Genomic DNA, 22,473 nt, shown 5'->3' on the forward strand with positions numbered 1-22,473 from the left:
ACCATCACTCATTGTACCCACATCAAAAGGTTCACTGTAAATGGAATTATCTCTTACGCTCACTAATGAACCTCCTGATGCACACAGGATTTATTCGGGCAGTTTTATAAGCATTAAAGAGAGCTACAGGTACTGCAACGACATGGAAAGCGTAATTATCCTACTGCTTCCTCTTTGTTCTCTCTATTCCCATATCTATTTATAGCAAAATGGATTACACCAGCCTGTAGAAAATGTAACATTATATATATATATTTTTATATATATATAATGTAGTCACCATATTCACGTAAACAATGCATGGTTTAATGCTTATTCAGAAATTCTCCATCAGTGCCTCCTCTAATGAAGCTGTGAACCTGTTCTAGTAACACGTCTCATGTAGTAAAGGAATTTCTCCAAGTCAAAAATAATAAAGATGACACCATTCAAAAGAAAAATACAACAGATGTAAATGTGAGGTAAGAAGACTCAGAACACTTTTCTGTACAATTGAGTGTGCATAATGCTAGACCCCAGATATGATTTATGTTTTGTGTTTAAAATTGTGGTGGATTGGCCCGAAACACCACCTAAACCCTACACAACTGCTGGGTCATTCTCTTCTGTCAGTGGAACAGGGTATGGAATAGGAAGACCAAAAGTGAGAAAGCTCACGGGTCAGGATAAAAGCAGTTTAATGAGTGAAGGAAGGAGGGGAGAAGAAAGACGCCAAAGCCACCAAGTGTTGCAAAGCCCATCAGTCATCCCTTCCCACAAGCAGACTAATGCCCAGCCTGTCTCCAGGCAAAGGCTACCTTCCCCTAAAGCCCCTTCCCAGCAGTTGAGTAAATCCATCCCAGCCAGACCCAGTACAAATCTCCATAGTGTATCAGTTCATAGTGCCTACAACATATTATCTGACACTTTCATAAGAACATGTCATTTTGCTTTTTAAGGGGCCTTTGACTCTGCTTCAATGGATCACACACATATTTTATGCCCAATAGCCTGTGTACTTAATTGTATTTATTGTGGTCAAGGCAATACATTTCTCTACAGCTCCTGCTGACCTCTTGCAGCATCCCGGAAAACCACTGTATTTCAAGATGTTCATTTAGTCTGCTTTTGATTTTCCAGTCTGATGCAAATGTTTAGTGACCTTTCCTACCATCTTTTGAGGGCTGATATCCTTAATCTAGTCATGTGGCCGACAGAAACGTGCCTATTGACCTGTCATCTGATGTGCAACCTCAGATAACCACAATACATTACCTTGTAAACCAGCGAGAAAGCCACATCAGAAACATTGTTGTGACGAGGAGGCTGTGCTCATCATTCTCTCCATTCACTGTGTGTGTCCATTGCCTGTATTTCACTAGGTTATTCGTGCTTCCCATACATGTGGAGCCTACTTCTAAATTGATATATACTATATCAAAACACAACTGGTATTGTTACTAACATATACTGGTAAAATATATTTTGCTGCACTTTTAGCAAGTTAAATTGTGAGACCAAGACATGTTTCCATGTTCTTGTGTTCAGAGGCATTTAAATACACATATTTACAGCTCCCCAAATGTTGATACTGATATGTATCATTGAAAGATAATTTGCAATAAATGCAGTTATAAAGCTATGCAACAGACTTAAACAAGTCTGCCTTTTGTTTTATATTCTTAACATAAAGCAGTCTTTTGGATCCTACAGTGTATTTCTCTGTTAAGAAAATTATTCAAATTTTTAAAAAAAGAAAATAAAAAGTTTGTATCAGTAAAATTATTTTCTATTTTGTCCTATTTTATTTTATAAGGCTAAGTGGTCACAAGTCACTTAGAGATCAATAAGTGAACAGATGAACCTCCTGTTATTTAAATAAAAGCTATGAAGTGTCTCTGTATTTAATACAGAAGTATCACAGACTACATATTTCATAATGATGTAGAGCATTGATGAGCATGTTAATCCCTTGAGCTTATTAGCAACAGGTATGGGAGGATGGACATTGATAAATAGTTGCTATTCTGAAGAGAGTTACTCATTATTTTCTCTCATTGTCTTCATTAGAGTTCCTGGGGATCTACATGATGAAGAATGAGAGGAAAAATCACTTTTCATTTCTTCAGGAACAGGGTCCATGTTTCATGAAAGAGTTGCAATTTATAATTAAAAGTCAGAAGGATTCAAGATGTATGTTTCAGAAATTTATGATTGAAGCACTAATATTCAGCCATCATTCACCAAAAGTAATCCTCTTTTTGTGTGCACCATTATATTCTTATTGTTATGACCAGTAGAGATATGTCATCAGAAAAAAAATTGCAACGTCAATTCTGTGGCTTTTCTGCTGAAAGATGATACGCTGTTAGTGGTCAGACTGCATGTTTGGCAGACAAGGCACCTGTTGTCAGTGCGTACTCATGGACTGGTTTTTAACTCCAAATGACAATTTTTGGCGAAAGGACACAAGATGAAATGGGTTTGAAACAAAAGCGTGTGCATCTATAAGCTTATTCTGGATCAGTAAGGAGTAAACCACTGAAGCTCCATCCCGTATAGGTACATGAAACTTTTAACGTTTTTAAAAAATCTCAATGTTTAAAATCAGGAGTGAATGGCTTTTTTACCATGCGCTACTTTAACCTCTAGGCTTCTTCAGAAATTGAAACGATACAGTTACCTAAATTGAGAAATTTTGGGAAGTGGGTTGTACAGCAAATAAAGTGAAGATGGGTGTGAACAAGCACCGGCCCCACTTTTGCGTCTTTGCTGGAAGCCTCATAGCAGGTCTGCACCGCAGCTGCTCTTTATCTTTTCGGAAATTCATTTGCCTATGCAGGAGCGGAGGAGAGAGGATAAGGATTCATAAATATCCCAAGAAATTTTACTTGAAGGAAATGAAATTGTCAGTTTACCTTTCTGGTGCTCATTCAGAGAGCAGTAAGATGGAAAAATATTTTTAGAGTTATTCAAACCTTTGCTTTTTTATCTGAAAGAACAAAGGGAACACATTGACGGGCACGCAGCACCACAGTTGATTTTGCCAGAAACAAACTTACCCACCACAAAGGCCCCACGAATCATTTCAGGAAAATGCCACATCATATCTCTGCTCTGCATTTGCTGCCAGTGAGGCTGAGATAAGTTGCATCTCCTTCAAGGTATTGCAATATAAGTGCTTCAAAAATGACCTCATTTTTCAAAAGTTTTATTGTTAAGTTTGAAGACTAGACAAGGTCATACTGGTTTTACATCGTTCTACATGATTTAAGTATATACAAAACCATTTGAATATTACACAGCTTGAAAGGTTGCAAAGGTCATTGTGTCTGAGATACTTCTGTACTTACTGACACATCAGAAGCCAGCACTGAATATTATAGTTCATATTTGTTGTATAGCAAAGATACACTCATTTAGTATCCTTAGTCTTCAAAACTGACACTAATTTGTATGCAGCCATTCCAAAAGAGAAAGTCAACCTCAAAACCAGAGCCAGTTAATGTGATAAGCCCTTAGCAGAACACAGATAAAACAGAGCCTCGTGCCGGTGCTTTATTTCCCAGGATATAAACGTAGCACATTACAGAGCTACGGAAGGGTGAAGTCTGCCTACAAATACTTGACCAGTTCAGGGTGAAATTTAATTAGAAGAACATTTTCGTTCTTGCTCAATGCCACTGTTACAATTAATACAGAAGTCAAGGATCATTTCAGAGTGTTTCTCCATCCCCTCTTAAAGGGACCAATCCTGCACTTTTTTCTGTTTTTGGGATACCAGGTGCTTTCACTGGGACAGTATAGCTGTGTTAATTTATGACTCATCCCTTGGGTCAGTGGTCTTCACCAAGGCGAGAAAATAAAATTAAAGGGAAAAAATTTAATTCTAGACCATAATTTGATTCTCATCTGTTTTGTTAAATCAGAAGTTATTTCAGACATATACGGCTGACATTGGGAGCAGAATTTGGTACCATGGCTACACAATGCCATTTAAAGAAAGATTCTTGGTAGCTAAGGAATAATTTCATTAGAAAAAAGCCCCAGTATGTTGGCTGAAATTGTAAGGGCATCAAACACATAATTATTTTATAAATTATAACAGAGTGTTATCACAATGGATATGGAGCTTTCTTTGCAAGTTGTGAAGACTGCTGGCAGATGAAAGCTGGCACAGGACATAAAGGTGAAAATACTCTGCTCTAAGTTAACAGAAAATAAAATTACTATGTTAGGTATCATGAAAATGCTATTTTTATATGCAGATGAATGGATAACAATTAAATTATTAAACCCAGAGAGATTCATCCAAAACCAAAATTGCCATTGCAAAAGGTTAATATAATGAAAAAATTACTTCAGAACACAGAACAATTATTTCAAAAGAACATTAGAAGTAGAGAACTTAATTTTCAGAAATGGCCTTCCATTTTTTGGGTACGGTCAACTAGAGAAATAGCTTCATGCTGTTCTTCATATCTGTAATTAAATTCAGGGTCAGTTGCTCTCCCACAACAGAAAAATTTTTTTTGATCTCTTTAAATATTGTGTGTGTCCTAAAGAAATACGGATTACTTCTTTTTGTCTTTTCTTTTTTTTTTCTTTGTAGGACCTAAAGTGCAAAAGGGCAATAGGTAATTCAGCAATATGTCTGTCGCGTCCATTGTTCAGAAACTTTTTGCTCTTTAGAAGTACCATCATGATTGACTTTCTCTTTACAGTTGCTCACTATGCTTGAAGACCGCTCCATATATACATCATTAAGGAATGCTGTTAACACAGTTACAGACAAGACAGTAACAGTCTAGTGGCTTTTGTATGCAGCACAAAGTAAAAAATAAAGAACAAACTTAGCAGTGTTGCACAGGACCTCAACATTTCTTACACATACTTTTACCTTTACAAGACTCTTCTTTAGAAGTCTTTAAATGTCTAAGCCTTATAAAATAAATACTTGTATAAATACAGTTTAAGGATTAAGTCATTTTATAGAGGCAGGGTGTTCTGTTTGTTAAAATGTGACAGTTTAAGTGACACTATCAGAAAACCGCCACCAATATATCCCCAATTCTTGTATGTAAAATTCCTGGCTGCTATTCTAGAGTCTTTCACAGTTCAATGGATAATATATTTTGTCTGTGGTGGAGAATGTGTGATTAAATGCAGGTTTTTGAAATCCAAACCATTTTGTTTCCAAAGTAAACGTTGCCCTTTGCAGACTGTGGGCCAACTAGCTGTTTGCCTGGGAAGCAGCGCCCAGGTTCATACTTCAGCGTCTCGGTGAGAATGTAATGGTGACAAAAAACAAGTTCAGTGACATTTGCTAAAACATGCAGCTGTATATATCTCTATCTATCTCTCTCTCTCTCTATCACCATGATACAAAATTAAAAGGGTGGCAGTAATCCCAAATGCTGTTATTTCAGGTAACTGATAAATGGTCTCCCCGCTCCTTGTCCCAGGATTTTTTTAGACTTTGGTGCTGCATTAACATAGTCACAGAGCACCTTATTCCGAAGAAACTCAGGGTGCTTTACAAAGGTTGGTGTCATTAGGTCCGTCACCAGGAGAAACTGAGGCATGGGGGGAGAATATCCCCCTACTGCTCCACTTTTCCTCCTACAGCCTACTTTTTGAACTGGGGTCCTCGCTGGCTATCAGGTTGTTAAAATAGCATAGTGTGTATGAAACGTTTCTGTAGAAGCGGCATGATAAAAATCAGCCTCCTTGTGGCTCACTGGCTTATGTCTAAAAAGACATAGTTGGGAGTGGAGGGTCCCAAGGGCCCAGCTTTGATGAGCTCCCACAACACCTCTTGCCTCCATGCCTGGGAGGAGGACTGTAACCACCACTGTCAGAGCCTAACCAGAGGGTTTCCTGGCAGTAAGGAAGTCATTCCACCCGTGTATCTTTTAGCACCTGATTCCTTTACCCAACATTTACCTCCTCACAGAAATTAAGGAGGTTTCTGAAAGAAGTAATTGGGAAGGCAGCTCTGTCTAGGGTTGTGTGCTCACCCCTGGGCAAGTCACGGCAGGGGCTCAGGATTTCTGGTTGCCGTGTGCCTTTACCTATGTGGGTACTTAAGATGAGATGCCACATGTACCCTGGCATCTCATCTCAGTCTCCTTGAAAAAGCGCATCTCAAGCAGAATTAATAAACTTTGGCAAAATCATTAACTTCATAATATACTGATAGCAGGTTTTGTTCCATATGCAAACAGGTCACCTCTTTCAAGGGAAATAACATTAGAGGTGATACTAAACAGAAAAGATGGAGGCCATGTCCATAGCATGCAAAATAGAGAAGGAAAATGGGGTTAGTTAAAAAAACCCTTTAGGTGCATGGACTCCGCTGTTCAGATGAAGATGATGAAAGGTAGCTTGTAATCTCACAGGTACTGTGTTTTACAGTACCACAGAGTATCTTCCAAAATATGTGTCATAAATACTGACAGTGTTTGATAGGCACAATTACTATAATGCAGTCATCCCCAAGTAAACTTATTGCTAAAAGCTGCAGTATCACTTTTTGCAAGTAAGATGACAGTATGATTTATGGAGAACTCGTCAGCCCAACGTTTCTAAAGCTGCAAATGAGCTTTGTCATGCTATTTCTCTTCCCTTGTAAAAAGGATGCTGCTGTTTTTCCCTAACATGTTTCAACTAGTGTGAACAACTCAAAGGAAAACCAGAAAGATAATTCCACAGCAGAAGGGACAACAGTAACAGATTTCAAGGACAAAATCGGATTGGATCATTTAAAGGGCAGGCTTAGACCTCCTTGCAAAAGACAGTTAGCGGCCTACCATAAAATGAGCACTTGTTCATGAAAAACCCACTCAGCATCCTACAGGCTTTGCACAGTTTCTTCTACGGAGGGACTTTTAGCTACACGGAGAGCTGCGATGCCTAGCGGAGATCTGCCTCAGTCCTCCGCTGTGCAGCCCAGCAGCTCCGACCGCAGGGTGATCCTGCCGTACCATGACCACGGGAGGATGCGGATGTGCCGGGCGTAGATCGGAGGGTCGATGACGTTCTTACGGTGCGTGTCGTTGTCAAAATTTCCCTGGAACACCTGAAGGGCAAGTAACAAGAAGATTTAAGCCTACACGGCTTAAGGAACAGCTGTGGTACACCCCTGATGCGCCTGGCACCTGCCTGATCCGTGCTGAATTTTGATCATCTGGGCACCCGATTGATGCTGCAAAGAGCACTTGCCTGTGCTAAGACCTGGGGATTTCATTGCATGCCAGGGACCTTGGAGCTGGATATGAGCGTGGCACACTCAGCCCCAGTGCGGATTAAATCATTAACGTTTAAAAAATTAAATGTCTTTTTACTTGCCATTTGTATCATGTAAATTTAATCCCAGGAGATCCTGTTATTGTTTCCAACAAAGTAACATTAATAATTAAATTTAAGAAGGAGTTTTTATTGTATCACTTATGAATGCAGCTTGGATGCAACCGTATAAACCCTTGTAAAATTAGTGATTATCAAGGATACAACCTTCTTCTGCTAAACAAAAGTCAGCCTGTGAATTAAGGGCATTGGTTTGTGATCAAATTAAAAAATCCTAGCACAGCACAGTGCACGTTATGATGCTATTTCCACTAGTATGGGTTAAGCAATAGATGAGTGAGTTCCCAAACTTCTGTCTGTGTTAAAACAATGCTGGATTTTTCCCCTACAGCCACTGTTTAAATTCAAAGGCCACGGCACCGCTTTTTGGCAAAATGATCAGATTATTCTCTCAGGATATTTTCACTTTTTATGGGAAAATTTCATTCTCTTCAAATGTCAGCCAATTCACTTTTCATTTGTAAAAACTGTATTTGATGGCTTTTCAACTTGAAATGCATGAATTTTGTTTACATCACGCAGAGAACAAATAAGGACATCCTGAAGAAGTGCTTATATGACTGAATTAGTGCAGAACGACAAGTTTCCTGGAAGTTCGTAGGAAAAATGTCAGAAGTTAAATTCAGAAGAGGCTGATCTAGTATTTTAGCCCTCAAGCTGCTTCTTTTGTGACATGTTTACAAAGCACTATATGAAAATCTTCACTTTTTGGTCTCTATGCTGCACATTTTCTTTGAATTTTGAAAGCTTCTCTCAAGTGCTATCAATTTGGCATCTTGAACAAAAAGTGTCCTCCACAAGTGATGCTCTTTCACAAGTGATAAATTTCCCCTCTCACCTGGCATCTCACTAACACAGACATGAGAACATTAAAGCACCTAGGAGTTAAGAGAGATGGATAAAATTGCAGACAGGCTGACCACAGAAACAACAGTGCTGTGAGTCTAAGAAAAAAATGTACTTACCACAGGAAAAATTGTTTGTTGCCCAAGTACAGTGTTGATTACATAAATGAGCTGGAGCTTAGGCTTACAAGATTGCACCTGAATTTGAGTTTCATTTGTGGCAATATAGCATACAATAAAAGGCAGTAATCTTATTATTAAAGTTACAAAGTGGCACTCCCCAAGATACAAACTGCAGCTAGGAAAGCTTAAAAGTAATTTTTTTCCTTTTGATTTCTTGCGCATGCGTGCAATATATCCGTTGATATTTTTTACCAAGCCAGATGATAAGCCATGCAGAACTGCAGACAAGTCTTGCTGCAGCACTACTGGAAAATTCTTTTACTCTCTATTTTATTTTCCCTATGGAAGATGTATTTCAGAGATAACATTAAAATGAAGGTTTAGAACAGAAAACTTTATCAGAGGAACCCATCTACAGCCCCATTATTTGTATCCACATACGGCTATGCAAAATACATAGAAGTATGCGATGCAAACCAAGCAACAAATACAAGGGAGGATTATGTAATTTACTTAGAGCAGGAGAACGAATTAAATTTTGTTTCCAAGTGATACATTATTTCATTAGCACTTGAAGTCAAACTCATCTGTTTCAGAGGTTAATTTATGCAAATCTGGAATTCATCTTCCCTCAGAATCCAAGATCTGGTTTCAAGAAATTAACTAAATGTGCTAGATCAGAAAAGGGATTTTAGGGAAATAAATCTATCAGAAAGTGAGGGAAGCTTTGTCAGCAACCAAAAATGTGACCTGCATGAAATATAACATTCTAAAATAAAATTTAATGGATTTTTTTTTTTTGCTGTGGACCCGTGGCAAATTTCTTATGGGAGGAATATATTCTTTGTCAGTCTTCATTTTACTTCAGCCTAAGTTCAGTATTGGAGTCAAGAAACTTGGAAAGAGCAGGGAGGACAAAGGACAAAAACTGTACATCTGACTTATCAGTAGGAAAAAAGCTATTTCTGTAGCCAGAAGTATTTTTTCTTTAATTACCTGTTGCTTTATGCCCAGACAGTCAATACTGAATGAACCACCTGAGCAATTAAAAGCTCTTGAAGAGCCAGTAGCCTTATGCCATAAATGTTCACTCCTCACATTTCTTTCTGAGTTGGTTTCAGTATAAAACACCTCCAAAGACTGTAGCAATTTATTAGCATTCAAGAAGCTGATGTTGGAATTTTAATACATAGTTCTATGTAGTTTTTCAGATGAAAAAAAATTCCCCATGACAATAAAACCCAAGCTGATTAGTGGTCAAGGAACAAAGATCAGAGTGTAAGTTATTAAAGTATCAGTGCATAAAGTCAGCGCATATCTTCATTTTGAGTTCTGGGTGGGTGCAGATCTGGTCCTGCTTTATCTCAAACAGCCAATATACAGAGTGACGTAGCAAGATGGCCACAAGCACAGAAGAACATCCTTTTGCAAATTATTAAATGGACTAAGTCTCTTCAGCCTGAAAGGAGATATGATAGATGTCTATAAAATCATAAGTGGCATGGAGAAAATCAATAGCAGGCAATCTTGCTCTGTCCCCTTACCAGAGCTGCAAGGGGACAAGAAATGATAGCCGGTTTGTCCTGAGCCACCTAAAGGTCATGGTTCCCCATACAACACGTAATTAAACTGTGGCACAGCTTCCACAGCCTTTAACTACAGTTAAAGATCACATAAACTGTTAGGGATAAAATCAGCACGGGCTATTAAAAACACAGATAGAAGAGAGCCAGAGGCTGGGAAGGTACCCTAGGGAAGAATAACAGCCCTATGTTTTTTTATTTCTTTAGTCATCTGCTACAGGATGCTCCCATCCTTGAACAGAGCTTCAGCCTCACCCAGCCCAGTGGCTCCCATCTTACAAGGTGCCTGAGTTGGTAAAAGTGGACCAAAGCTCCTGCGTTTTGACAATCCTGTTGTAGAATGCTATTTTACAGTGGATGTATCTGTTTGTGTCAGTCTGCATATTTAAAAGGTGTAACTTGCTAGAATATTTACTCAGCAGCTTTAGCAAGTTTACACATAAACACCTCACACACATATGTGTAGCTCCTCTGTAGCTTAGTCTCTTACAGCTGCTATTAAAACAAAAAAGTAGAAAATGCTTGCTGTTGTACTTCTGATGACCTATTTTATGATCAGTTCATGTAAAAGAGAACAAAAACCTGGAAAATATGTACTGACAGTCTCTGCAAAACAGATTTCTGAAATATAAACACGTCTTGTTTATAACTGTGTCCAACAAGGAGTTTGGATGTCTTGCCCTCAAACATACACTAAGATTTTTCAACAGCACTAAGTGTTTTATGGCATAAGCAGTAAAACTGAATAATGACAGTGTAATTTGATTCATATTTTAAAAATAAAACTATTGTATGTTTTATGATAATTTAGAAGGAATACCTGAAGAAGAATATCTTGGGAAATTACAGAGTTTATTACAAGTGTTGTTTGCTTTTCTCCAAACGTAGAGCTGGAAACCAGGTTTTAGGGCACATCCATTAACAGGTGGCTGCAGTGGGAAAGACTGCCTGTGATTCTGTGACAATGGACGAGCGAGGAGGATGAAAATTCTCTCCATAGAGAATCTTTCTGGATCTCACGTCTTGCATAAGCTTAAATTGCATGAGAAGTCTGCATTGGCCATAGCATTTATTGGTTCCTGCTATTTATGATAATGGCTGAGAGTTCAGACTTTAACATTTGAGCCTCCAATGGTGAAGTGACGATGTTGGCTGCTGTACCTTAACTGTATTTTTTATTCTGAGCAGAATATTTTAAACACATTATTTCATGGAGCAGTTAATCCTGCTCATATCAGAGGCAGATTATTTTAAAAGAATAGCTAGACCTAGCTCCTGTTTGGAATTTGCTTCAGTTCAGAACACCTCAGTGTCTGGGCAAATGAAGGGGGCACTGTTCATTTAAAATCTAAAAAAAAGGCTGCATGAGAAGTAATTTTTGACAGCTATATTACTTTATTATAGAAACATTGTATTTCTTTATTATTATTCACTGAAGGAAGACATGCTTAAGCAAGAGAGGGAATTAACAGATTTGAACAGACCATTTACTTGTTCTCTTGGTGGAGTAACTCTTCTCACCATGAAAAGTGACAAGTGAACAACACCAGGTAAAAGATGGTGAAAGATTCTTGATTTGTCACCAGAAATAAAGCTGCTGTTTATGGGCAGAGCCCATCCCGTGGAAGAAGCTTTCCACTATCAATGATGGGGAAGGGTTTTTTAAATATACATGTATACAGATGTAAATACATACATATATGTGTGTATGCACTTGTGCTTTTGAAGTGATTAAGAGGACAGAAAAAAGATATTTTTTTCTTTTCAGTTGGTATACATAAAATTTCTGTAGGTGGGTGTAAATTTTCCACACCTGATCTTAGCCATCCTCCTTTGTCCTTCTTCAACAAGCACTTTTCTTTGTGGCTGAAGGGTCAGGATTTGGTTGGTGTGCAGGGGATAGCTATGCAAAAGGGCCCAGTGCCAGGAGGAAGACCTTTTTTTTATCTCCGTGGTAAATGAATATGAATATGTATTACATGACCTTCATTATTTCTTCAAGTTCAGAATAGGTATCAGGCAGATAAAACTTTTAAACTTGTAAAACACTATCACATTCTGGTTATTTTTGCCACTTGACCTATCTACTGATGCTACTAAAATGGGAATTTACTCCACTGTACATAGTTTATAAGTGCTTTATGATAGAAGGTTCAAAGTCAAGCAAAAAGAGAAACATTTTGAAAACCAGCCTTCTCCAGAAATTCTTACAGAAAAGACTCTGAATATGAGCATGTTGTCTTCCTTCAGCTCGCAGTACGGATATGAAGGAGACAGATACATGTGCTGGAGGCACAACCTGGAATGAGGATAGCTAGACCTTCATCTGATACAAATCATGTTAACTCAGCTGAAAGTAATAGAACTCATTCATAATTTAAACCAGTGCAGAAAAACAAATATTAATGTTAGATTAGAAATATTATTTTAAGTAACAGTATTAAATAATAATAGTAATAATATTTTAATTAATAGTAGTTTTAAAAGGGACTTTAGCTCTGCCAAATATGTAGATTATATCTAGGAATTGAATCTATCAATGTAAACCAGGTAGTATAATAATTAAACACCATATAGAAAAACCAATAGGAAATGTAGCAGAAAGATTTTTAACCTGACATTTTCTATCTTTTCATTTATAAGTAGGTTCCTGTCTTCTGTTGCTATGGCAATTAACAAGACATGCAAAGCATATAACTTATAACTATTTCATCATTTTATGTACAAATCCAGCGGCCATTTGCATACCGGACATTGTTTACCTGCAGCTAATTGCACTGCTGATGGCTAATAATGACTGACAGTGCTGCAGACTGCTAGACTCCTTTAGGCTACTTTCAAATGTTCTCATCTTATTTAAAAAAACAGCCTCTAAAATGCCATTTGACATTGCAGCTGGCCTTGAGTTATCTACAGCAGGCTGTGCAATTTATAAATCACATGTGGAATGTGATTAAAAAAAAAGGTCAAATTTGGTTTGGATGTCCTTAGCTTTGGAGGCATAGTGAGCTACTGACCTCTAGTTGAGAAAAACAAGATAGCTATTAGCTCTGGTCCTTTTTCTAAAATACATTTTCGTCCTACTTGCCACCCTGCGATGTAATTTATTTTGCTTCTTGAAGACAACAGGAAAAGCTTTCATATTTTCCAGGCAACACATTCAAACTATTTAAAATGAATGAGAAACGCTTAATTTTTTAAAGACATGCTTATTTTCCCCCAGTACTTTTTCATCTGCATTCATAGAAGGTCAGCACAGGTGTGAACTCAAATGACTGGCCGTTAAAATAGCAGAAGGCAAAGCGAAGCTGCAGCAGCCACTGTTCTTGGAACAGCTTTCCCATTTGCAGTGGGGCAAAGAAGAAAACCGAACACCGTATTTCCTTCTGTTTGAAACAACTAATTTCTTGCAGACTCATCAAAGATACAGGCTGTACATAGTGCACTTGTGAATACAAGATACCAATATTTTTTTCCTTTGTAAAATAACTTCCCAAATGATGAAAAGGCACAAATGAATAGCTTCAGGAATTCACTGAGACCTGCTGGTACATTAGGACTGATCATTCAAACCGCTGAACGGTGAGATGTTCAGCACCAGACAGGATTAAGCTCTCAGCCCTTTCTTCAATGCATTTTAGAGTCACAATAATAATCCACAAATCATTATTATCAGCCTACCAATATCTCCATAATTTCTGTGTCTGCTTTTCAGAATGTAAAATGACTATTTTGTTTGGACTTTAAAAGTAGTTATTTTTCTGTTATCCTGTCTTCCTTTCCCTGAAAGTTTTTGGAACCATCTTTCTCCTAAGGAAAGGATCACAGGATGAATATAGGATGAGTAAACTATCTGCAAAGGAAACAAGAAATCTATATATTCTATCCTTCATATAATAAATCAACATGTTCATTTAATAAATAGAGTGAATGAGGGTAAATTAAGTATTTAAATTTAGTAATAATTATTTAATAATTATTACTTATTATTATTTATTTATATTTATATTAAATAATATTATTATTCTTTAATAATTATTTAATAATTAAGTAAATTGAGTATAAATTAAATAATTTATGCTTTTTGCTATTGGTAGTTTCCAGTATCAATCTTTTATCTCCCTTCTGTATCTCCAGGGGACAGAAGAAACATTTCATGAAAGCCTCACTTTCCTGTGAATATATGGTTTCTTGTACAGTGTTTTTGCATTTTGGGCCAAATCTTGTATCTTAGCTTAAGCTAAGGAAATTTTTGTGGATCCTGTTCAAAGATGTTACTGTCAGACAGGACCAATGACACTATTTCTATTCTGCTCCCCATGGATGAGGCACAGCATTGCTTTTTCTTCAGCCATTTTCATTTTTCATTTATATTTTTGTTCTGCTGTACCCCGGCCAGAGGGAGGCCAGTATTTCTGGTGCTATACATATCCGTTGGGCAAATCCTGCCAGAGCACACTGCATCGACACACCTAGCTGGAGCGGTGATGATGGCTTTGGTGTCAAACTGGAAATTTTTACTGGATGATGCTCCAAAACTTAGGAAGTCAAAACCAATGTCACAGGTACAATATGAAGAATGATGGAGCAGGCAGTAGGTCTGTGTTAAACACTGCAATGCTACCACAAGCTTGGGAAACCACACTTCAGAGAGAGCTGGTCCAAGCAGCATGTTCTGGGGTTGAGAAAACATACCCTTTGAGAAAAGGCTGAAAGAACAAAAGTTATTTTTTCCCCATAAAGAAATTGAGAGTAAGTTAACAAGTTTCAACCAAAACAAACTGTCTGAAAAGAGGATGGTAAAATCAGGTTTCTGTGTCCTTTGAAGACAGGGTGGATATATGGCAGGGAGGGGGATGAGCAACCTTTCCACCTTTAAGGATATTTAAACACTGGAATAGACTGCTTATATAGTAGAATTTCAATCACTGGCTGTCTCTACAAACATATTAAATAATAATCTGATGGAGAATGGTGCAGGATATGAGCACTGTATGAGGTGAAGGACAGGTGAATGAATTGAGCCTTAGTTGTAACAATGAACAGTTTGCATCTACTCCTGTGGTGGCAGGAAGGGACTTGGGGGAGGTTGCATCCCATTTTCTGCTGAGAAGACCTCAGAGGGGATTGGAGGAGAGAAGCATAATCTCTTCATTGGTCAAGAGGTATATGTTTAGGTGCTGTCTTGAGATTCTTTCCAGTCCTACCTCCTATAATGTTTTGCCGAGTCACTGACGGAGAGCTAGCATTTCTGGAATGTCAGACTCTCCCATCAGATTTTTGACTTTCCCAGGCCTTTATCATATGGAAAAAATTAAAAATAGTAAAGAAATTTTTGGATTGATGTTTGTGTATCAAAGACTGAGGTCTAGACTCATATCAAATGATCTTCTTTGTTTATTTCATACAAACTTAAATTCAGAAGTTATAACTTCTAATTTCCATCTAAGTGTATTTGATCTCACTCTGCTTTTAACTTCTCTTGATTTGTTAAAGAATCATAATAAGATGCGTTTATTTTATTCTTAGGGATGTTAATTAATATGGGATGTGAGATGTTTTAATAAGACAATGATTAAGAGTTTTCCATTGTTCCTAACGGACTATGCATATAGCAATTAACCATCCAGCTGATAATGAAAGCAAAAAGAATTTAATTGTTTTGGCAAATGTTATAAACAAGTGTAGACTGGAACAGTGCTGTTAAGCGAGAGCGCCTTTTCTTCTAGATTTGCTTGCGTCTGTTACTGTGTTTCTCACCGGAGACTTGAACGCGGGTTTGTTCCCTTTTTCAGTAAAATGAATGCAACAGTTCGCTAACAGAAGTTTGGCTTTGAGACGACATTTCTTTCAGAATGGATCTTTTGCTTCTGTTTTTAAATGCCAGGGATTTAAAATGGGATGCGTATAAAGTACTGAAGCGACTATCTGTCATTTATATTGACTGCATTTATGGTATGTCTATGAAAGGTGAGTTGTTTGTTTCCAATTTTTATCTGACAACCAATTATACTAGACACATCCATAATCATTGGTGTCAAGACCGTCTCAGCTGGATGGCTAAAACAACTGATTTTGTTTTCCCTATCTAAAATCCTTTTGAATTTGATGGAGAAAAATCTCAGTGCAGGATAAATCCACAGTGAAGTGCCATTTGCCTTTTAAGAGTAGGACTTTACAGTGTCGTCTTTGGATAATAATCTATCAAGCAGAACACGTCTATGCAGATACGCACATATAGTTATTTACATATTTAATCTAGTAATTTAGAACACCTTCCCCTAATAAATGGGTGTACATTTGATCAATCATTTTAAATCAATGAGATTTAAGAGATGCAGTTGTCTAACCCCTCCTCAATAGATCTACCTGTACTCACACAGCTTTCTCATTACTTCAGAAAAAAATGAATTTAATTGACCTATATGAAGGGTATTAAATTTTTACTATTCTCAAAAAATAAGTACAAGTGGGAATATTTAATACCCAGAGTACCAAAACCACAAGACTTGATACATGCATTATCAGACATATCAGCCATCTGGTAATTTTTTTAATGTATCTTTTATTTTGATCAGACATAATTCCACTAAGATACTTAATAAATAATTCAAATTTTGTCAGCTTGCTCAACATTTCCCTTAAGCAATGCATATCTCTTTCATAACAGTTGATATTATGAATTCAGGTATTTGCAGTATACAAGTGTTATACAGTTTAAAGGAAACGTATAATGAATACTACCCTAAATGATAAGAGAAAAGTTAAATGCTTCCAGGTAAATCAATCTGCAAACCTATACTTTCTCTGTGCCTGTCATTAAACATTTGCAAAAAGGAAGTTGTGAAAATTTTATGTTTTGTATTCATTTAATAGTGTAATAAAAATAATCTTTCCATTGGGTATTTGAAACCCTAGTGATTAATTTCCAAGGGAAAAAAAAAAATCAATCCAAAATGGCTCGGTAATGAGGTACACTAAAGATGCGCTTTACAGAAAATTACAGAAAATAGTGCATACTTATCAAAATATACACTGAGACACTGGTTCTGAATATACAAATAAACTGCTATTTATATACCTTCTCCTCTAGAGTTAAAGGAAAAAATAATTCCAATAAATGGGGAACTGTAAAGTTTTATGTCCCATATTTAATAGCGTTAAATCAGGTGCATTGCACTGATAGGTATGGTATTACTGCACTGTGAATGTCATTGTGTTATATGACTCTTTTTTATTCACCTTGACTTTTATCTGTGGGATTCTATGCATATGGAACCCTGTAAAGCAGGTGACATGCAGTAATCTATAGGCTTCAAGCACTGGAGTTCCTACAGATGTAGACCTCTGTAAATGCAACCAAAATATCAATTTTCTCTTTTCTTTACCTTATCCTTCTTTTGTTTTTCATCTTGGTATATGATCCAGCGCTCCCCATCATTACTGTAAGCAAGCTTGTAGGATCCCACAAATTGGACGTGACCAAAATCTTTAGCTCCTTGGGTAATTATGCCCGTGATTTTTGTAGGGACAAGCAGGTCAACCTAAACAAAACAAAACGGAAATAGAACAATACACAGGAGAACGTAATTAGAACAGCTTCTCTCTGCAGTCTGACGTTACACCACACCAAAGCAAAACGGTGCAGTGTGTCACGCGTTGTTTGCAGACGGTTCTTGGGTGCAGGCAGGAAAACCCAGGTTGTTCAGAAGCCCCTTAGTGCACGGTGAGAAACGACCGAGTCCAAGAGGTGGCTTTGCACTGCTTTGCAACTATGCCTACGGCACGCTGACACCATAGACAGCACCTTTCCTTCTCCAAGCTCCAAGTCAATTTAATTTTGTTTTCTGTTTGTTACTTATTGTTACTTATTGTGCCACCTAATGGCACAACAAGGCTGATCTCACACCACTTTCCATTGCGCTAGGTGCCATACATGGTCCCAACAAAACAGCAGTCTCCTCTGCAAATAATTCGTAGACAAAAAGTGTTCCCATTTGCTCCTAATAATCAGAACACAATATGCCAGAGGCTGATTCCCCAAGTGCCTTTCCATTTCCTTTGCAGTAACACAGTCTGTGCTTTACCAAGTCTTTTAAAACATTTGCTATCACACTTTTTTTCCAGCTGAACTTTCTTTCTTTCAAGACTTTCTTTTTCTACCTCTAAAGCTCTGACTTTTTCATTCCTTGAATTTTTTGAGTTCTTTAGTTTATAATCTAGCACAAGACTTTTAAAACTGCAAGGAAGGAGTCTTAAAGCCTAATAAAATCTGAGCTTTCAAGTGGCTTTCACATGGGTCAGCAAATCTATGATCAGTTCTTTTGAACCAGGACTCAACACTGAATATAACATATTTAGGCCAGATGCCTTGGATTAAAATGATCAAGGAACAGAATAAAATAACAGAAGTAAATTGACCTAATAATGTATTTTAGAGGAATAATGGAGGAGTTGAATTCCCTATCAAAGTTGACATTTTCTTGAAATGTGACGGTAAAACGGAGGCTTCATTCTGTGTCCTCCAGCAATGCGGCAAGCCAGTAAGAAATAGAAAAAAGGTAGATTTATTTCAAACAATAAATGACTGTGAAGCAGTTGGCATTTTTAATATTGTCCATTAAATCAGGCAAGAGAGACTAATAGTAAAAATATTACAGTAAAATGAGAGGAGTGCAGGACTCCATGAGAATAGGAGTGATAAGTTTTTACAGTAAAAACTTAAAAAGAGAAGGTGAAGAAATAGTCTCTTTCTGATCAAATGCTGAAGATCCAGTCTTGCCATTTTGGGAAGCTGAGCACCCCTGAGCAAACCAGATTTTGACTGGAGTATGGGGGACGACAGAAGAACAGATGTGATATGAAGCATAAGAAATTAATAATGAGAAGGAAAAATACAGAGGCATAAGAAGTCAGCTAGTCTAAGCTGATGCCTTTGAAAGATGGACACTACAGTTTGGACTCTATAAAGAAGAAAACACAGAAAAGTATAAGAGTACATTTATAAGAAAAGAAGAGGAAAAATTACTCTTTAGAGCAATCAGGCAAGGAAGACAAGACCCCTGCCACAACATTTGAAGACAGGGAACAAATAATGGCTGGCAAACCCTTTTAAGAAAAGGAATAACAAAAGCTTCTATACTGAGATAATGCAATAGTAAGTAGAAAATGCCATTATCTGCAGATGTTCCAAGAGTTCTGGCTCTACCAGAATGAATGAGTCTATTGCCATCTGGTATCAGCAAAGTTGCTCAGAAGAGCACCCCAGAATATGAGGGAAGTATCCTTGTGAGGCAAAACTCTTTGTTTTCTCTTTGGTCAATGGAGAGAGAGAGAGACTCAATCAACAATCACTCAGAGGAGTCTGCTTCGGATGCTCTCATGGACTGCTTGAAGGGGCTTCTTTTGTCTGTAAAGAGTGCAGGGGGGCTTGCTTCTATAGCCTGAGTGGGCCTCTGGGAAATGAACACTGCTAATTAGTATAAGTCTTCCATGAATTAATAAACACCAGTTCTCCAGACCATGCTTCCAAATATTTTGGAGTCTAAATGAATAGTCTGTTTCTCAAAAAGACTGATCTGGTGAGGAATCACTAATTGGTCCACAGTTCCAGGCAGCATTTGAACTAAACATTTCAGAACCAACTTTAGATTCTCTGTATAAATAACTAACATTAGCCAAGTGTAACCTCTTTTTAGCAGAGAATGCTTCTTATACTAAAAGTTAATGTCTCTCTTGTTAACTTGAAAAAATGCCTTCATTAAAAAATTGTTTATGTTCAAAATGTTGAAAGAATCTAAAAGGATTTCACAAATATTTAATATGGCTATGATACTCAGAGTATTTCTCATTGAAATTCAGAAAAAGGAGAAAAAATCATATTAAGATTCAGGGGATTTCAAAAATAAAATCACAGTAAATCTTTATTATCACACATATCCAGTGTTAACAAAAATGTCCTAGTAACAATTGTTTTGTGCTTATAGGATATATCCAGTGACCTTGTACTCTTGTTCAGAAAAATGATGTGGGAAGCTGAAAGGTAATTTAGCATATGTTCAGTCTTTTTCTGAAAGACCTACATAGCACTATGTAGAATATCTGTGTGTGTTTGTGTATTATATTTTTAAAAATGAGAAAAAAAAAAGGAAATAATGAATAGGCAGACTTTGTTCTAGGTCTTGACAATACGGACAATGCATGTTGCTGGAGATGGAGGAAAAGAATAAAAGGATATAGCACCAGCATCTGTTTCCCATATTTCAGAATTTTATTTACTTGTTTTTTCATAAGCTGATGAGAAGCCTTCAGGCAATAAAGTTTGCTATTATACTAGCATTAAAGAAATAGGACTTTTACTCTGTTGCTTTATTACCTTCTGCAAAGGGTTAACAGCCTTGCTTTTCATTCTTCTTATTGAAAGTACTTTAGAGGATAAAGGTGAGAAGAATTTACCTCAATTTCTGGGCAAAATATCTGCATTAAAATAGCTTAAATGCAAGCCATATCTTCCCATCAGGATGCAGATCACATTTATTCAGTTAGTGCAGATTGCAAGTAACAGGCAATCAAAGAAATTACCAGGGAGAGAAGTTGAATTAACACACAACCACTATGTACTCTTGTGCTGGCTTTGGCTGAGATAGAGTTAATTTCTTTTGTGTGGGTCTGTGGTTTGGATTTGTGCTGGAAACAGTGCTGATAGCACAGGGCTGTTTTCGCTCCTGCTGAGCAGGGCTTGCACAGAGCCAAGGCCTTTCCTGCCCCTCACCCCACCCCACCAGCGAGGGGCTGGGGGGGCACAAGGGGTTGGGAGGGGACATGGCCAGGATAGTGACCCTAACTGACCCCAGGGATGTCCCACACTGTATGGTGTCATGCTCAGTGTATAGAGCTGGGGGAACAAGAAGGAAGGGGGGGGCACACTTGGAGTGATGGCGTTTGTCTTCCCAAGTCACCGTTATGCACGATGGAGCCCTGCTGCCCTGGGGATGGCTGAGCACCCGCCTGCCCGTGGGGAGGCAATAAATTCCTTGCTCTGCTTTGCTTATGTGCGCAGCTTTTGCGTTACCTGTTGACCTGTCTTTATCTCAACCCATGAGTTTTCTCACTTTTACCCTTCTGATTCTCTCCCCCGTCCCACCGGGGGGGAGTGAGCGAGCGGCTGCGTGGGGCTTAGTTGCCAGCTGGGGTTAAACCACAACAACTCTTCAAAGATGAATGTCATTAACAAGATCAAGAATGTGACTTTGGCTTTTTCAGTGCAGCAGAATTTAGAAGGTGGTAGAGGCAATTAGTCTGCAACTGATAGGGTCATTAACTGATTACAAGAAGAACCATGGTTTACAGTTTAATGTACATTTCTACAAGCAGCTGATCAAAAAGCAGTTTAACATCTTGTGTCTGAAAGACCTCTCTTGGGCTATAGCTACTCCCTTTGTATATATTTGTTTCCCACCTTGCTTCAGATGTTAAAGAAGATTCAGTATGATTTGCAGGAGAATTAATTTGAGAGAAGCACAAAGATAAATCCAACTGAATAGGAAACATTTTTAATGAACCGCTGCACAGATGTGCAGCATGACCTGTGCGTCAGTGTGCAGTTAAACATAGAGTAACTAGTACTTTTACTGTAAGTAGGTCTTATCAGGAGAAAACAGTGATGTGCATGCTCTGTCCCTGCTCTGAGCAGCCTGAAGTTAATAAACGTCAGCTCTCAGCTTCTGACTATGCAGATGTGCCCAGTCTTCATAAAGCCACCTTTGCACCTGAACTCCTTGAGAACTGCAACTTACAGATGCAAAGGCCTTCTACCTGGCAGCATTAGCTTCTCCCAAGAGCAGGAACATAAGGATGAGGCAGTCCTAGACATTTGGGACAGCTGCCCATAAACCAGTTCAGATCTGCAAGCAGTGCAACTGCATTTGCATGCACTGTGCTTGAGCACAACTATACTGTTTCTGGACTCATGATAGTCTTCATGGTGATGCATCGCCTACCACAACCTACTGGCTTGGGTTTCCGTTACATCAGGAAGCTCAGTACAAGTGGAGTAGATGTGCCATGAAATATCAACCATAACTTTCTGAACATCCCCTCCTCACTCCCAACATGCCTTTTTCCTCTTCCACATACTCGGTGGAAACAAATTACATTCCAGGCATTTGCTGGGACTATTAAGGAGGCAGGACAGGACATAACTGATAAGCCATGTGTGGACAGGACTCAGGAGAGGAAGTGGGTAGCTTTCATGAGATCACATGTGGAAGCTGAGTGACCACACAGCTCAGGTAGTCTCTCCTAGGACAGAAACATATACTGGCTTACAAGAAAACAAGCCTCAAGAAGAAACGAATTGCAGGAGTCTCCAGCACCTCAGACGTTAACAGGGGAGATGGATCTAGATGGCCTTACACAGCAACCGGATCTGGGTGGCCTTGCTTGGTCAGGCTGGGTGTTGGACCAGATGACCCCCAGCAGTTCTTTCCATCCTCAACTGCTCTGTGATTCTCTAATGCCTAGCAAAACCCAGCCACAGTGCCCAAAGCATTGGAGACTGGGAAAACAATAAGCAC

The 22,473-nt window shown here is 38.1% G+C and overlaps 1 protein-coding gene across 3 annotated transcripts in view; it reads right to left on the minus strand.

The window, feature by feature from the left end:
* Nucleotides 1-3,174: 3,174 nt before the first annotated feature.
* The window catches only part of EDIL3 (EGF like repeats and discoidin domains 3), a 259,990-nt gene continuing 240,691 nt past the window's right edge, over nucleotides 3,175-22,473 (minus strand). For all 3 annotated transcript variants that reach the window (XM_064438134.1, XM_064438131.1, XM_064438133.1), the window contains 2 exons: nucleotides 17,287-17,442; nucleotides 3,175-7,060 (listed from right to left, as the gene is read on the minus strand). In XM_064438134.1, the coding sequence (XP_064294204.1) occupies nucleotides 6,911-7,060; nucleotides 17,287-17,442 (306 nt within the window). In that variant the 3' untranslated portion in view covers nucleotides 3,175-6,910. The remainder of the gene's footprint in view (nucleotides 7,061-17,286; nucleotides 17,443-22,473) is intronic.

The sequence above is a fragment of the Phalacrocorax carbo genome, chromosome Z, assembly GCF_963921805.1.
Source record: "Phalacrocorax carbo chromosome Z, bPhaCar2.1, whole genome shotgun sequence".
Taxonomy (NCBI): domain Eukaryota; kingdom Metazoa; phylum Chordata; class Aves; order Suliformes; family Phalacrocoracidae; genus Phalacrocorax; species Phalacrocorax carbo.